At 39.7% G+C, this 18,347-nt stretch overlaps 1 protein-coding gene across 1 annotated transcript in view; it reads right to left on the reverse strand.

Moving 5' to 3' along the window:
- The window catches only part of LOC124259074, a 95,012-nt gene that overhangs the window by 33,677 nt on the left and 42,988 nt on the right, over positions 1-18,347 (reverse strand). The window contains exon 8 of the mRNA XM_046693162.1: positions 17,232-17,344. Within this exon, the coding sequence (XP_046549118.1) occupies positions 17,232-17,344 (113 nt within the window). The remainder of the gene's footprint in view (positions 1-17,231; positions 17,345-18,347) is intronic.

Below are 18,347 nucleotides of genomic sequence, written 5' to 3' on the forward strand. Positions count from 1 at the left end.
CGATTAACGGAATCGGGTGCTCAGATCGATGTCCACGTCATGTCAACCACTGGATTGTCTGGTCGACTTGATTGACAGAAAGCCGTCGTGTAGCTGGCGTAGTTAGGTGGTTAGTTAAACAACGTTAAATAAACACATATGACGTTTATAACACATTGTACATACTGCACATATGTCTCGACACATAGGTAGTCAGGAGCGAATGAAGCGTTTAAAAAGCTGCTTACAATCATTTCGAAATGATCGGTTAGCGATGGCATATATGAAGGGGTTTGCAGCGTTGTTGGTGTAGAAAAGATGGTTAAGAAAACTGTAAAAGGCAACTTGGAATCGAGTGTCCCTTGACAATATTCCTGGATTGGTTAGCTCTGCCAGCTTGATGACCCAAAATGGCAACCACGAGAAGAAGAACACTGCCGTCACAAGAAATAAAAGTTTGGCAGCTTTTAAAGAAGTATTTCTGGTTGTGACAGTGCGACTGCAACGAATGGTGTTTGAAACGATGACGTCATTGACTGGAAGCACCGTAGCGATTTTGATCTTGAGAAATGACGTTCCTGGGGATGGAGCAACCGTGCCTTTGATATTGACCTTAGCTGGTTGGCCAGAAACGCTGCGTGTCTTCTTGACCGAAGGTTTGATAGCAAGGGGAGACAGGTACACACTGTTTCCCTTATTGATCATCTCCGGCTTCCCGGCAACTGTTCGGATACCCATGGTTTCTCCGTAAGGACGCACATGTATTTTGCGCTTGTTTATTGACAATCCAACCATGCTGTATAGTACTACAATCAGTATCACAATGACACAGAATGTAATCATTATGACACCGCTATACACTGACTGCCCTAATGATCCGGTATATGCATCGTTGTAGTCACAGCTATAACCAACAACGTCGGAATTTTCATATCCCGGTATTGGAATTTCCCTCTTACCGTAGAACTCAAGGATCGGGACACTCATTCCGATACCTAAGGTAAACGTTATAACAGTCATGATCATCATCCGTTGATTCGACATGTAGAATTGGAGTGGACGACACATAGCGAAGTACCTATCGAAGGCTACAACCATCATGATACCACTTGAAATGGATAGGCTGGAATGAATCAAGAATTCAAACGTTTTACAGACTATCACCCATGTTTGGTTGAAGCGGTGAACCAGTTTGTAAATTACATATGGGTGGATGAATAAACACGCAAAAAGGTCAAGGCCACCAAGAATCATGTAAGCGTAATTGGCGGACGTTTTTGTTCTCTTGACAGCGTACACCACGACGACGAGGGCGTTGCCCAACGTTCCTACCACCATCAGCACCGTCATGAACACCACCACGAAGACCAAATTTTGAAAATATCTGGAGTTAGCGTGGTTATAGATCGAGTTAACGCAGTGACTTTCATTGCCACACATACCATACATGGTTAGTGAGATGTTTGAGCCGTTTGTCGCCATGATTTCTTCTGGGCTGAAAAAAATGAAATAAATTATTAGACAATGACATCATTTGCATGATCGAATAACAGTTGAAGACAAGAAAATCATGAAACAATTGGTTATGCTATGAATGTATGCCACTTGCGGTAATTACCAACGCTCTATTACATATTATTCCGCAAAAGCAGGACGAAGAAGACATATTATTATTCAATACAACGTGGGTTCACATATTTCTTTTTGATAAGGAAATGTTTTTTCGCTGTTGTCATTCTGACAAGATTTTCAGTTATTAAGTTTTCCATTAGTAGTAAAGATAATAATTGTGCCTCAACACTATGTGAAATGTGTAACAATAACATCCCAGAGGATGAATTACATTTTCTTTCTGTCTGTGATGTATGAGTAAAATTAATGCAATGTAATGATACCAGTGTTCTAAAACTGTACAGTTTATTAAGTACGCCCTCGTGGTCATATCAAAAGCGTGTAAATAATGTATAACATATATATTGCCTTGTCAAACATGTAAGTTTGTATCAAGAGATTGTACATGGGCCGATGGCCTATTTAGAAACAAACTCATTCATTCATTCATTATTTTGCCTTTTAATCCCAATGGAATGTCAAAGGTCCAATAATCGAGACTGGTTATTCTCTGCTGTTCAAGTTTTATATTAACGTTTGTCTTACGGCCATACTGAATGAGGTTAAGGTGGGGTCCACCAAATACATTAGTTCCAGGTTCTTACGTTCATCGCCGAGGCGATTGTTCATTATTATTTTGTATTAACTATCTTCAAGCTAACATGGTTTTCTTGCTGACTTGGTTGACACATGTCATCGGTTCCAAATTGTGCAGATCGATGCTCATGCTGTTGATCACTGGATTGTCTGGTCCAGACTCGATTATTTACAGACCGCCGCCATATAGCTGGAATATTGCTTAATGCGGCGTAAAACTAAACTCACTCACTCACTCATACATATTCTAACACAGTGCATTTTGGTAATTATGTGTATTCGTAATGGCAGATCCTTGAGTAAGGGGGAACAGTTTAGGTGCACAAAGCGTAAACCTTAGAATTAACAGTTGTTCCATAACTACTAATACCCAGTGTAAATATAGAATAACAAACTAAAACTCTAACAATGCGAGCATTGATTGTGCGTCCTGGTCTATAGCTGAATTCTAGCATAGGTTGGTTGGTTGGATGGTTGGTTGTTGTTTAACGCTGCACCCGCTATTACAGCCATATGGCGGCGGCATATAAATAATCGAGTCTGGACCAGACAATCTAGTGATTAATAACATTAGCATCGATCTACGCAATTAGGATATGATGACATGTGTCAATCAAGCAAACAAGCCTGACCACCCGACCCCGTTAGTCGCATCTTACGACAAGCATGGGTTACTGAAGACCAATTCTAACCCGGATCTTTCCGGGTATCTAGTATAGGTTTAGATCTGGCCACAGATAGCACCTGCCCTTTAATAATACCAATGTATTGCTTACATGATGGGTTTGGGACATCAAGTGTTTATTCAGGTGTTATATTTTCATTCACCTTTTACCTTCCTCTCTGGAAGTTGTGTTTTTAGGAGTATTTCCGACGTAGATTCTCATATGTTGTTTAAAATTTCAATTTTAAGTGAAAACGATCATTCGCGAAACCGATGATACATATACATGTGTGTATGCATAGAAGCATTATAAAAAACTTGCCCATTTTTGAAATTCCGATTGAATCACATTGACGATTCCCTGAGAAATTATCAATGTAGACATTGACATATTGAATGTAGAAGGGCGAGCCATGACCGGGTGATCACAAACAAGCGAAATGAGTTCTAACTTCTGAGCTCACAACAAACATTATCCTGTGTTGTACTTGTACTAATAATCCCTTCAATAACTCCACCAAGTCTTAGCCCGTAATTCCTCCGAATGTTAAAGCTTCTAATAATAACATGTAATTGTTAAAGGCAGGTATGGGCAGTTTCCTTTTAGGTATTAAGAGGTATAACCAGAGAGAATTATTCGTTATACTTCTGGATTTGTTAGGGATCATATTCGAACAATATTCAGCGTTGTGTTACAACATTAGCACATGTAACCTAAAGATTAGATGGATGATTACAACAGCCCGCAACATCTCTCTGTCACGCTCAGGCATGGCGTCAACTAGCCTGCAGCGCTAATGAACCATTCAAATTAGAGCCTGCACCACGCAGGGGACCTGGGTCAGGAAAGGCCACAAGTAGGCCATGCTGGTTGTAAGGGATAGATCATTCATACAGCCACCAACAGCATTGTGGCACGAATGAAAGCTTTTGATTCCATAGTTTTATATCGATTTTAGGATTATTCCGCAATATCACGACGGGGGACACCAGAAATGGGCATACGTATTGTACACGTGTTGGGAATTCGAACCTGGATCTTCAACGCGACGAACTAACGCTTTAACTAGAGCCCCTCCCCACTTCATCCCTCAGACTAGAGGGGCGGTGGGGTAGCCCAGTTGTTACGACGTAAATTGTAATAAAAACGCAAATTGTAATACTTGCAGCAAATTGTAATAACCTTGACGTAAATTCTAATAAAAACGTAAATTGTAATTAAAATTGGCGTAAATTGTAATAACGCAAATTGTAATAAAAATTGACGTAAATTGTAATAAGTTTAGTTGCGGTAAAATGTAATAAATATTTACGTAAATTGTAATAACAGTTTTAATCACTCGTACATACCCGTGTGTTTGTTTTTCGTTGCATTTCATACATCATATAAGCTTGTTAGGGCGTTAACTCAAGAAAGAAATAATGGATTTTGTTCAAATTTGGTACCAAGGTATATTGGCGAGATTCACCGACACAAGTGAAATTGAGTGACCTTGAGATAATTTGCAAGGTCACAGCAAAAATCTGCCAATATAAAGATAGTTAGCGCGATAACCCAAGATAGGACTGACAAATCTTAGCTAAATGACGAAAATGATATTCGTCCTGATATATAATCGATGTAAAATCTCTAACTGTCCTCTGTATCATGTCTTTTCGCAAATATTTGTTGAGGTTTTGATATGTATACATATAAAGTGGGGGTGGGGTGGGTGGGTTTCTAACGGGTATATCTAACACACCTACATGCATGTAGAGTCGGAGGGGTGGGTGGGTGTTCTAACGGGTGTATCTACGAGGGACGTTCAAAAAGTAGCCAGCCTCATCTAGAATATGATACAAATGCAGCTGTTTTTATGTTTTATTTTTCTGCATATTATCTGTCAGCCTCAAGCAAATTGGATTTGCTATGTTGCAGCCTCACGATCCCCATTTTGTGTGACTTTTTACTGCGAGGAAAAGAAATTTGAAAATACAATCGCTTTTCCAAATGACACCCCCGGCCCCCCCCTTCTGTTTACTGAATGAACTCGAGAAAGAAATGATGGATTTTGTTCAAATTTGGTACCAAGGTTTATTGACGAGATTTACCGACATCACTTGAATTTAGTGACCTTGAGGTCATTTTAAAGGTCACAGCGAAGGTGTAACAGTTTTGTATATGCCAAGCTTGCTAGCCGCGAACTCGCAAAGAATTAATAGATTTTGATCCAATTTTATATAAAGGTTATAAAGTAGATTATCGCGTAATTTCCTCAATTAAAGACCTCGGTAATAAATAGAAAATAAAGGTTCGAAAATGTGGATCATAAATACATGAAAGTTTTTATTGTTGTATGTTAAACATACCCGTTAGGCCTCCCGCCTCTACATGTATTTGAGATATAACCGTTAGAACCACCACCACAATTTCTAGGTAAATCACTGATATACACAAGGAACAAAAATTAACCAAGGACAGACACTTGAGGAACCCCTGCAGTAACATTTAGCTCTTTTGATAATGTTCCATTAACAGAGACACGCTGTCGTCTATCAGATAGATAGTTGGTTAACCAACTAAGTACGTTTCCACGAACACCATAATTTTCTAATTTGTGCAATAAACCTTTATGCCATGCCCTGTAAAGCTTTTGAAATATCACAAAATAGCATACAGTAAAGGTGGTGATTATCTAGGACTGAGCATATATTATGATAAATGTCTATGTTGAGATGTAGTAGAATAACTAGCAGTAACACCTGACTGGAATTTACTTAAAATGTTATGTTCATGGAAATGGTCGTGCACATGCTTTACCATTATTCTTTGAAGAATTTTCCCCAGGATAGATAGTAAACTAATAGGTCTGTAATTAGTTGGGAGGGATGTATCTCCTTCTTTCAAAATAGGAGTAACATTACCCCTTTTCCAAATTGTAGGAAATACAGTTACTCAGTGATATATTATACAACAAACAAAGAGGTTCAGCTATAGATGTACAAATACGTTTTAACACTATCATGTTAATGCCATCAGGTCCACTAGATTTATTTGTTGGTAATCATATCAGATACCTCCTTTTCGGTTACAATGACATTTGTTATACTGTTAACACAGCGATGGCTAACATGTGGCCATGTCTTGCCGCCATCATTAACATTTGGAACAGATACAAAATATTCATTTATCCAAATGTGTAAAAACTGAAGGTATACCAGAATCATCAGTGACAAGAAGGGGAATGGGTCCCGATGAAGTACTAACCACCTGATTGAGTAGACTGAGGTGATAAATAGTTATCAAAAGTAGATTAAAAATTTCCCTTGGCTATTCTTTTCAGATTATTTACTTTATTCCTTTGCTTTTTGTATTTAAATAGCTCAGAAGTATTCAGAGATCAAACTGCTTTTTTCCTTAGACGTTCTCTTTTCTTTTAAGTATGTTACGAGGGGCGTTGAAAAAGTAGTCAATTTTATTTTGAAGGAATCATTAGCAAAGTCATATCCAAAATGTCATGTGGGTAATGTGGTTAACGAGGTATTAGTCATCACAACATTGGGGTATAATGTTTCTTGCAAATTTGCAGAAAATGGAAAACGATGCTGCGTTCACATCCAGGCACATTGCCTGCTCACGGCGCTACGAACATTACTATCCCCGATCATAGGACACTATCGTACTTTCCGATACTTTTTCAACTCCCTGGGGATCATACAGCCATGCTGCCTGTTAGGCGCAATGAACTAAACACTCACATTGCCAGTACATACTCACGGGTACCCATTCTACAGCTGGGTGAACTGAGACATGTGGATCTAAGTATCTTGTCCAAGGATACTACGCAAATGTGCCCATCTCGGGACCCGAACCTCGGTGCCTCCTCGAAACCGGGCCTTCAGCGTGATAGGCAGACGCCTTACCACTGCACTATTGCGCTATCTCTTGGATAATGGTATACCCTCAGATAATATCATATAAAATATGTTCAGCATAGTATTGGATGACTTTCCGTCATCATCAACATTCAAAGATTTGGATTGCTTGATTTATATTTAGACGGGAACTGTTTTTTTAACGACACCCTCATTTTAATTTTTCAAAAACACTGTGTCCAGATATACAATATATTGAGAACTGACACTTGTGTGAGCATTCAGTATTTAGTTTGAACCCTTGACATCATGTAAGAATAAGTGAAAACTTTAGGATGAGTTATATCCTTATGATGACGTCAACTGAAAGGCTGTGGGTAGTGTCTCCAAAACAAGCTCTTTCAGTAAACATGAAAGGGGAGTCACTTGAACAAGCGATTATAGTTTCAAATTGCTTTTTTGTGCAGTTAAATATCTAAGTTTGACTTTTACCAACATACAAACAGTTTCTTGCATATTTTGTTTCAATTGGTGTAGGGGGATTCCCGCCAATACACCTTGATATAAAATTGGATCAAAATCTATTAATTCTTTCCTGAGTTCGCGGCTGCCAAACTTGGCATTTTCAAAACTGTTACACCTTCGCGGTGACATTTAAAATGACCTCAAGATCACTAAATTCAAGTGGTGTCGGTAAATCTCGTTAGTCAACCTTGGTACCAAATTTGAACAAAATCCATCATTTCTTTCTCGAGTTCATTCAGTAAACATTAGGGTGAGTCATTTGAAAAAGCGATTGTATTTTTTCGTGCAGTTTAATATCTAAGTTAGATTCTAGCGGACTTGTACCAATCTCAAACATGGCATATTTTGTTTCCTGAAGTTTGTGATGCATTTTATTGCAGATTTTACGTTTTTGGGGAGAACCAGGCCAAGATACAAAGTCACACAAAATGGGGATCGTGAGGCTGCAACATAGCAAAACCAATTTGCTTGAGGTTGACAGATAATATGTAGAAAAATAAAACATAAAAACAGCTGCATTTGTATCATATTCTAGGTGACGCTGACTACTTTTTTAACGTTCCTCGTAGATATACCCGTTAGAACACCCACCCACCCCTCCGACTCTACATGCATTTAAGTGTGCTAGATATACCCGTTAGAAACACACCCCCACTTTGTATATATCCTTGGTACCAAATTTGAACAAAATCCATTATTTCTTTCTTGAGTTATCGCCCTAACAAGCTTATATGATGTATGAAATGCAACGAAAAACAAACACACGGGTATGTACGAGTGATTAAAACTGTTATTACAATTTACGTAAATATTTATTACATTTTACCGCAACTTAACTTATTACAATTTACGTCAATTTTTATTACAATTTGCTTATTACAATTTACGTCAATTTATATTACAATTTACGTATTACAATTTACGTCAAGTTTATTACAATTTGCTGCAAGTATTACAATTTGCGTTTTTATTACAATTAACGTCGTAACACCAGTGGTTAAAGCCTTGGTTCGTCACGCCGAAGACCAGGGGTTGATTCCCCACATGGGTACAAGGTGTGAAGCCCATTTCTGGTGACCCCCGCCGTGATATTACTGGAATATTACTAAAAGCGGAATAAAACCATACTCCCTCCCTCCAAAACCTGAATGCCCTCGCGGTCTACATAGTGGCGTTAAAATGAGCTGCTTTTGTCTTCAAAATGTCATTATTGAGGGTTATTGATTGACTAGTGAATGTACACACAGCCAATAAAAGTTATCAGGAAATAGGCAAGCACAATATGTTAGAGTAATGTATTTATGCGAAATAAACCTCCCTTTCAGCACGTAAATATTCACTGCAGCCAACCACAACATCAACGTGCTGACGGGCCAGTAGTCCGTTCTTTGTAGTTTGATTAAAGTGGACAAAATAACATACTCTTCAATAAATCAATACCTTTATAACAACGTCCAGATCTATTCTCGCGTTTTATTAAATCCTAACTAAGTATACACCCTGATTAAAAATGCCAGTCCTTTGTACGTAAGGTTTCGTGTTTTCATTCATCTTTAACGCTAATAACAATGGCGTTCGGCGCCATCAAATGAAGCATCATAAAATTACTTTCCTGAATAGACAGCACACGTCATCCCTGACAGGTTGTGTTGTAACTGGACCTTGTGTAATTATAATTCATTAATTAATTCTTGCCATTGAATACATGCATGCATAACATAAATCATTTGAGGTTTAAAATATTTCGAAAAGGACAGTATTGTTGACTATTCTATCGAGTTTGGAAGTAATTCAATGTCTTATTACACACATGCAGTACTGAACATAATTGAGTTCATTTTACGTCAAGCCGCAGACTGTGACACTCTATAATAATGTATGTTACTGCATGAGCTGAGAAAACAATATATACTAAGGTACCCCGAAACGTGTTTTGATGATACACCTCTGAATGCTCGATTCTAATGGCCACGTGTGTTTGACCTTTCTCCGCAATTGATGTGCAAATGATAAACCTTGAGGCACTTATCTTACCAATGTAATCCTTTAAAACATTGACAAACAGGTAAGAACACACACGTTTCCAAACACTATTTGATTAATAACATAAGTGGATACATTTAGTTGATGTAGAAAATGAATCTGACTTTTTGTTGAAATATCCGGCTTATAAAGAACTTCGGGATAGATTTTTTGTCTGACAATTTGCAAGTTAAAATGACATCTTTTAGCAATATCTTTCCACAAACTAAAATTTACCTAGTTACAAATTATAGGATACAATTTAACTTGTCCCTGAATCTTACGAATAGAGTTTTGTTCTGGGATCTGCTTTGACAACAATGCAACATCCCCACATGATGAGCCTGTCCTGTGTGTATGCTCTGGTGTAATGTTTAAATGCAGTACGATTGGTAAATGCAAAAATATAAAAACAGACATACCTTCTGCTTCTGGCGACAAGGCGTCAAGAGATGACTGCAGCAGAGTATACACTGATTAGTTCCTTGGCTGGTGGATCGCGACGGCTATTTACTGCTGACGTCATGCAGATACGCGTTCAGTGATTGAACAGTGTATCTGTGCTTGACCAATCCTGAATCAATACCTCTCTCCAACAGATCCGTGAATATTATACCGGTGCAAGGTGTTACAAATGACACAAATCAATTAATAGTACTGAAAATCCACGGATAAATTTCGTGTTTAAAACTAAATATATCCTGTTTTGTATAAAATTTGACAAAAATCACATACATCTCACCAAAGGCAAGTCGCTGTGGATTGAAAGATCATCCATAAATCTTCTCCTTCCTTTGTCCTCAAACTTCTTAATGTCTATAAAAGACATCTTAGGCAAGTTGCTTTACTGTAGAAATGCACTGGACAATTGATATAGTTTCAGATCGATAGGTTGGGCAATAGCGACTGCGTTACCACGGTAATTGTCAGGGACACCTGCGGACATCACATGTGATTTTCAGTGATGCGTTCTTATACATTCCCTATCTTACCTGTTACGCGGAATGGAATCTCTTGCAGCTGATCCATTGACTGTGTATAGTCTCCTTCGTGGAGGCTTTACTAATGTAGATTTATGCTACCCTAGGTATGCTAAACGGCATGCGTATTATTTTGAGTTGTACCAAAGCTACAACTGTTATACATGGTACCCGTAGATTCAGAAACCTTGGTGCTATATGTAAGCTTGGGTTATATTTAAGCAGAGGTCTAGAATATTCCACCGTGTTCTGACACACAGAATGATTTTAGAATGATCTGGAGAGTGAGTGAGTGAGTGAGTAAGTTTAGTATTACGCGCCACTCAGCAATATTCCAGCTATATGGCGGCAATCTGTAAACAATCGAGTCTGGACCAGACAACCCAATGATCAACAGCATGAGCATCGATCTGCGCAAATGGGAACCGATGACATGTATTAACCAAGTCTGCGAGCCCGACCCCCCGATCCCGTTAGTCGCCTGTTACGTCAAGCATGGGTTACTGAAGATCAATATTCTAACCCGGACCTTCACCTGTAAGAATGATCTGGAGAGGGCTAGAAGGACGTTATACGTGAACCACCTGCCTGAGAGTGGTATATAAAGGGAGCTACATTTTTACTCTGACTTACATTACATGGCACTTTACAAGAAGAACGGTATATATACCACGAAGTATTTGGTATGGATAATTGAATATGTCACTCTTTGTAAACACACATTTTCCAAATTATGTGTATCATGGAAACAAAATATACCCCTTTCAAAAGTGGAATAGTATATTGTCGTCTGGTCTGTCATAAACTTTTCCCTCGTCTGTCGTACCAATTTCCCTCTGGTCTGTCGTAACATTTTCCCTCGTCTGTCGTACCAATTTCCCTCTCATCTGTAGTACCATTATCCCTCTGGTCTGTCGTAACATTTTCCCTCTGGTCTGTGGTAACATTTTCCCTCCGGTCTATCGTAATATTATCCTTCGGGTCTATCGTAACATTGTCCCTCTGGTTTTTCGTAACTTTTTCCCTCGTCTGTCGTACCAATTTCCCTCTCATCTGTCGTACCATTATCCCTCTGGTCTGTCGTAACATTTTCCCTCTGGTCTGTCAAAATACGTTTTGTAACAAGTGTGCCATGCGAAAAGATGCTCGACTTTCGGTACAAGAATAGACTGAGATGGTCAATTATGGGTGCAACTATATATGATACACATCACGTATGTAGCATTATTTAAGGACAATGCCAGATCACATTGGACCACAGTTTAGGGACCAGGACAAATATGTTTCTGATCTATTTTACCAATGTTATTCTATATTATGTACGCTAATTTCCGTACATGAGCGGCAGATTGCACCACTCGCCGTTATAGAGAGCAACAAAGATACGATTATCGTCATTAACGTCTTGAAAAGTATCCTGGTCGAGAAAATTGGACATCAGATTGATTTCGTGATCCAAACAGGAAGTTCACTAAGTGACTATTCAAAATGTTCCATCATATATCAGGCCATATAACCAGGTGCACCCATTTTAGTTATGTTTGTGTTACATATATATGGCAAAAACTAGTACTGTTAACAAATTAATACGATATTGGGATATATTACTCGTGGTTGGATAGTTTCAAGAACATTTGTGCGAGCACTTCATCAAATGGACATCATTGGCCATATTGTGACTGGGTCATAGGAGAGACACTAGGTGGACAGCTGGTTGCTGTAATTGCAATTACAGACGGTCATTGCAATCTCTGCGACGGCGTCTACTTCCGCCTACAGCGCAGTTCACCTGCAGTGTGATCAAGGCAATTTTATGCACAGGTGACTTCATTATAATGTATTTAATGTATCGTATAAAAAACGTAACAAATGATACATATTGTCCCTGGCATTCATGTGTCTACATGTCCCAAGCTCCGATTCCAGTTTTATCTTTATCAAATATCCTGCTGCGAGTAAGTCCCCTGCGGTGATTTGAACCTTTTGACAACTTCAGTTGGTCCTCTGGATTAACTTGTACACTTCCATATTGCCCTTGCGAGAATGCGATTTCTTCTGATTTGATTTCTCACGATCCTCGAGGACTGGGATCAGGGCAAACGTGATGTGGTTTGCCAACCCTTTAGTTGACAGTTGGTTTGCCTAGGATATCGTGTTGATTGCAGACAATAAGGGTAACAGGCAGTGAGAAATGAAACCCATCCTCGTACATCACTTGTTGAGGTATGCCCTTCCCTGCCATTCTTCCAGAAGCTCTTAGACGACTTTGACTGGAGTCGATGACCTGGCTCTGATAACCACAAGGTTCAGTCCCTGAAATAACCTCACGCTGGTTTCACATCGCCGATGTCGTGGAAGGCAGAGAGCAAACTACAGACCCTTGCCAGTTAATTATATTCGGACACTTGATGTAACTCCCATAGGCTTACTTGTTAATTTAGTGTACCATAAATAATTTTCATGAATTTAAACTTCGTAAGATCCAAGTCAAATATTGCACATTTGTGAGGAATTATCTTACCTGCAATCACATGATTTCTGTTTAATTTTTTTCGTTGCTTATTTATCGAATGGCAACAATTTAATCAACATACGTACAGTGCTGTGAAATCCTTTAACATGGCGGGCTATGGGTTTGTGCATTGTGGAACCATACGTAAGTTGATAAATGTGATGTCACTAGTTAAATAGTGAAATGTTCATGTAAATGATATATGCTACACTGAAATAACATGTACGTCTATGGAAATTACGTGGTGTCCGAATATAACTGGCACGAGTCTGTAGATCAATTAAGGGAGGATAATACACATGGATTAACAACGTCTTTATTACAACTGTATTCATTGTAATTGATTGTAATATAGAAATTGTCAGTCCAAATGATGACCTGGTTGGTTTTCCACCTATGTCTAGTTACCAGTACCACACACTCCAAACCTTGAGGTATTCTTCCATGAGTCTGGCAGATCAACTTTTTATATGCACTGGGGTAGAACGTCGTCTTTCGTCGACAATTGAGCCCTTCTTGGCCCGTTCGAGGACGTTGCTGATATATATATATATATACTCATTTTCCATGGTTGTATGTGGTTTTGTTTTTGACAGTCGCGCCGATAGTTGAACATTGATCAGTGTAGTGTCGGTCTACACTATTGAAACGTACACGTTAGGCTTAAATCATTCAGTTTATCTCTAAACTCGTTTAGAAAGATTACAATACAATTCGAACATGACATGTATGCCTTGAAATAGATCAAATTCGCATTTCTGGAAAATGAAGTAATTCAACACTTATGTTCCAATAATGTTATCTCGAATAAAGGAATCTCAGATAATACGCGTTTGTGTTAAATAAGTAATCTTTATTAGATCTGTGATTGTTAATCAGTGTAAACTCTGTCAAAAGAAACGCAACCCCTGTCCTCAGATATGAAAAATTCGTTTGAATGAAGTTATTGCTTCCAAACTAAATTTTATTCAGATGTATTGAAATGATACACGTAATTAATGAAGATTACCATCAAACAACTGCATTTGTACGCATAAGTGTATTTTATTGCTTATTCCGTCACAACGCATGAAATGACCCTCATGGTGACTTCGCACAAAAAACACATGCAAATCATGAAAATGGCAGTTAATGTAGGGGTGTATAAAGCCCATGTGCTTCCGTATTATATTCATTCATTTGTCGCCGAAAGCTGTGTTAAAAATGCCACGATTGAGTGCTGCCGACCGAAATATCGCCATTGGTCGTGTTCAAGCCGGAGAAAGTTTTGGAACTGTTGCACGGCACCTAAATGTTCACAAAAACAACGATATCCCGACTTTGGAGCCGCTACAACAACTTCAATTTGACCAACGATCGCCCGAGAGTGGAAGGCCAAGAATCACGACCCCCTTCAAGATCGGTACATCCGGGTCCATCACCTGCGTAATCGGCATGCCCTACCAACCGTGACTGCCACACAAATACCAGGTTTGAGGAGAGTGTCAGCTCAAACGATTAGGAACCGTCTGAAAGAAGCGGGTTTACGTGCCTGTAGACCAGTTGTTGGACCTGTACTACGCCCCTACATCGACGCCGACGACTCAGGTGGTGCAACAACGTAAGGATACGGACTTTACAAAACTGGAGGCGAATCTGGTTTTCTGATGAATCACGTTTTCTTTTGCAACGTCACGACGGAAGACAGCGTCTGTATAGGAGACGTCATAAACGTTTTGCGCCCATCTGCGTCCGACAGGTGGACAGATTTGGCGGAGAAAGCGTCATGGTTTGGGAACCATCTCATACAACCAGAAATCTGACTTGGTGATCGTTCCAGGGAACCTGACAGCCCAACGTTACATCAACCACGTGTTAGAGCTTCACCTTCTCCCGATTATTGACCAACAGACACAGATTTTTCAACGGGACAACGCCCGGCCTCATACTGCACGTGCAACAATGAACTTTCTGCAGAATTCCAACGTCAATGTCTTGCCATGACCCTCTAAATCACCAGACCTCAACCCTATTGAACACCTGTGGGATACTCTGGATCGACGCGTACGTCAACGTCAGCCGCCGCCACAGACGCTGCAACAGCTCGCCGTTGCACTGCAGGAGGAGTGGAGAGCCATTCCCCAGGAAAGAATCCGGCGTCTTATCCGTTCTTGTCCAAGGAGATGCCGTGCAGTGATTGCAGCGCGTGGTGCTCATACGAGATACTGAGACAGACGCCCCCCTGGTGACAAACTGGTGTCTGTGAGATGACTTTTGAAATGACAATTTTAAACATGCCCATCTGGGTTATTATTCTGCCAAATTTCAGACTTCTGTCTTAAATAATAAAAATGCCGTGTCGTCCTAAAACTTCAGATCAAAATCTCTAAAATACAGGGGTTGCGTTTCTTTTTTGACAGAGTTTATCAAGACCTTGGCCCCGTTTCACTAAGCTATCGTAGCGCTACGACTGCCGTATCTCCTCCTATACTGTAACATAGACTTACGATAGCTTTGTGAAAAGGGGCCCGTGAAGACATTCAACGGTCAACTCGTTTGCATGAACAGCCACACATACACCCATCTAAGCATAGTGACTGTAGCCGAAAGTAGACCTAAACGCCCCTGCCTATGTAAAAATGCCAAGAGGAACAGGGAATACTGCTGAAGTGGTAAATCACCATGTCTGGTTTTTTCCTAAATGTAATATTTTCTTTGACCAGGTTTGTTATCTCCTGCTCGTTCATCAAAAGCCATACGATGACGTTTTTGACTGCAATATCCGGTGTGCTGAAGGTTCAAAGTCGTAAACAAGATATCGGATTCTAGTTTCGAGTGTGACGAATTGAGCATGACAAAGACGGAAAATAAATTACAAAGGGGGTCTTATATCGAAACTGAGATAAATATCTGTTAATTACATTATTATGGCCTTAAATTTCGAAATTTGAGGTTCAAGAGAGGAGCAGAGAAACATATTCAATCCAAAATGCGATAAGTGTTACAAATATAAAACTGAGCTGTACAGTCCTTTTGGGTTGCTAGGGTGGTGATCGGAAAGAAAGTCACAGGGAAAAAGTCAGGGATAAAAAGTCACAATTTTGGCTAGGAGTCACGGGAAAAAAGTCACAATAACCAATTTGATTAAATTCAATAAATTATGTTAATATCACCATGATCATAAATCATACATTTATAATTGAATAATAAATTCAAGCACTCAGTTATTTAATTGGATAAAGGAAATTGATATAGTCCTCGCAGTTCTACTACCTTTCAGAGATCAATAAAAATTCTTTGTTAAGTAGAATGTTCCACCCAACCCCATACAGGAATTCTGGGATTGATGTGCACTCATTAACTCGATCCCTGCACAAGTTCTGAAGCTGCAATCTTCTTGGTGGGATTGCTTACATTTGAAAGACATCTTTATTAACAAAACACGGTTTACTCGCACTAACGCTCAGACTCAGAAGAAAAGTCGTATGTCCTCTTATTAGATAAATATTACAGACAATAATCATGATACAATACAATACTATGTATTAGTGGGTTTGTAAGAAAACGCTGTTTCTTGTAACATATGTTATATTTGGGATTACACATCTAGTACTTTTGTTTGGTTGAGTCCCATCCGGGACTCGAACCAACACCCTCGAGCTCAGAGCCAGGCACCTAATCGCCAGCACACAAAGTATATATCGTACCGGATGGGACTCAACTCAACAAAAGTACTAGAATCTGTACTTTACAAAGAATGTAATCCCAAATATAACATATGTTACATTTGGCCACTTTCTATATGGCATTGTGTATTTCATAACTGTTTCTTAATTGAATCATTTACTTATGTTACGACGTAAATTGTAATAAAAACGCAAATTGTAATACTTGCAGCAACTAAAATTATTACAATTTACGTCAATTTTTATTACAATTTGCGTATTACAATTTACGTCAATTTTTATTACAATTTGCTGAAAGTATTACAATTGCGTTTTTATTACAATTTACGTCGTAACAACTTAGTATATTACTTTGATTATGCTTTGTTAGTATAGCAGTTACTGGGTGGCTTCTCAAATGTTATATAAGCACTATGACCACAATTAGCTAGAATCTTTTTGTAACTTTAGGTACGTTAACGAGGCCGATCTCTTCAGGGGCATTTTATCAGTGTAAGAGTAGAACTCGCAGTACCCTGACGTGTATTGCCAGTGGCGTACCTAGGGTATGGGAATTATGGCAGGTGCCCTGGCGCCACTTGGAGGGGCACCACTGAGCACTTTGTGTTAAAGCCGTTGATATAAATATTAAACGAAAAAAAACAGTGCTTGTCATAGGCGTTGATTTCCGTAGATACGCCCTTGTGTACTGCTATTCATCATCTGTGCATTGCTGTTTGCCTGGTCAAGGCCCGGGCTACACATGCCGTCATGAAATGGAATATAAGGTAGTCGGCAATCACTCGTTTATCATCGGGAATCAAACAATAGTGTACACTCACGTCATCAGACGAACATTCTTGTAACTGTCCTTGCCGGTCACACATCTCACTAGACGCCATCCCTTGGCAGATCCGGCAACTCTGGTCATCCTCAAACACCGATGGATCGTCCTCTAAAGTGAGAGAACATGCAGTCATAGAATTCAGTTCTATGATAGAGTTCAAGGTATGTGTATTTCGTTGGGAGGTTGAATGGGTGGTTAGGTGAGTGACTGGTTCCGAAGTGAGTGGTGGAGTGAGTACATCAGTGAGTGGTTCAGTAAGTGAATGGCTGAGTGACTGGCTGTGTGAGTGGTTGACTGGTTGAGTGAGTGAGTGGTTGGTTGAGTGGGTAGTTCAGTGAGTGAGCGAGTGAGGCTTTCAATAAGTGATGGAGTGAGTGGTTGCCTGGTTGAGTGAGTGAGTGGTTGAGTAGTTCAGCAAGTGTGAGGTTGAGTGGGTAGTTCAGTGAGTGAGTGGTTGAGTGAGTAAGTGGTTGCGTGAGTAAGTGGTTGAGTGAGTAAGTGCTTGAGTAAGTGGTTGAGTGAGTAAGTGGTTGAGTGAGTGGTTCAATAAGTGATGGAGTGAGTGGTTGCCTGGTTGAGTGAGTGAGTGGTTGAGTAGTTCAGCAAGTGTGAGGATGATTGGGTAGTTCAGTGAGTGAGTGGTTGAGTGAGTGGTTGAGTAGCTGGTTGAGTGAGTGGTTGGGTAAGTGGTTGAGTGAGTAAGTGGTTGAGTGAGTGGTTGAGTGAATGGTTGAGTGAGTGGTTGAGTGAGTAGTTGAGTGGTTTGTTGAGTGAGTGGTTGGCTGAGTGGTTGGTTGGGTGACTGGTTGAGTCAGTGGGTAGTTCAGTGAAAGAGTGGTTGAGTAAGTGGTTGAGTGAATGGTTGAGTAATTGGTTTAGTGAGTGGTTGAGTGAGCTGTTGAGTGAGTGGTTGAGTGAGTGGTTGAGTGAGTAAATGGTTGAGTGAGTAAATGGTTGAGTGAGTGGTTGAGTGAGTAAGTGGTTGAGTGAGTGGGGAGTTCAGTGAGTTAGTGGTTGCGTAATTGGTTGAGGGAGTGGTTGAGTGAGTTGGTAGTTCAGTGAGTGAGTGGTTGAGTAATTGGTTGAGTAAGCTGTTGAGTGAGTGGTTGAG

This window comes from Haliotis rubra, unplaced genomic scaffold (assembly GCF_003918875.1).
Source record: "Haliotis rubra isolate DU_JTF1 unplaced genomic scaffold, ASM391887v1 Scf71, whole genome shotgun sequence".
Classification (NCBI taxonomy): domain Eukaryota; kingdom Metazoa; phylum Mollusca; class Gastropoda; order Lepetellida; family Haliotidae; genus Haliotis; species Haliotis rubra.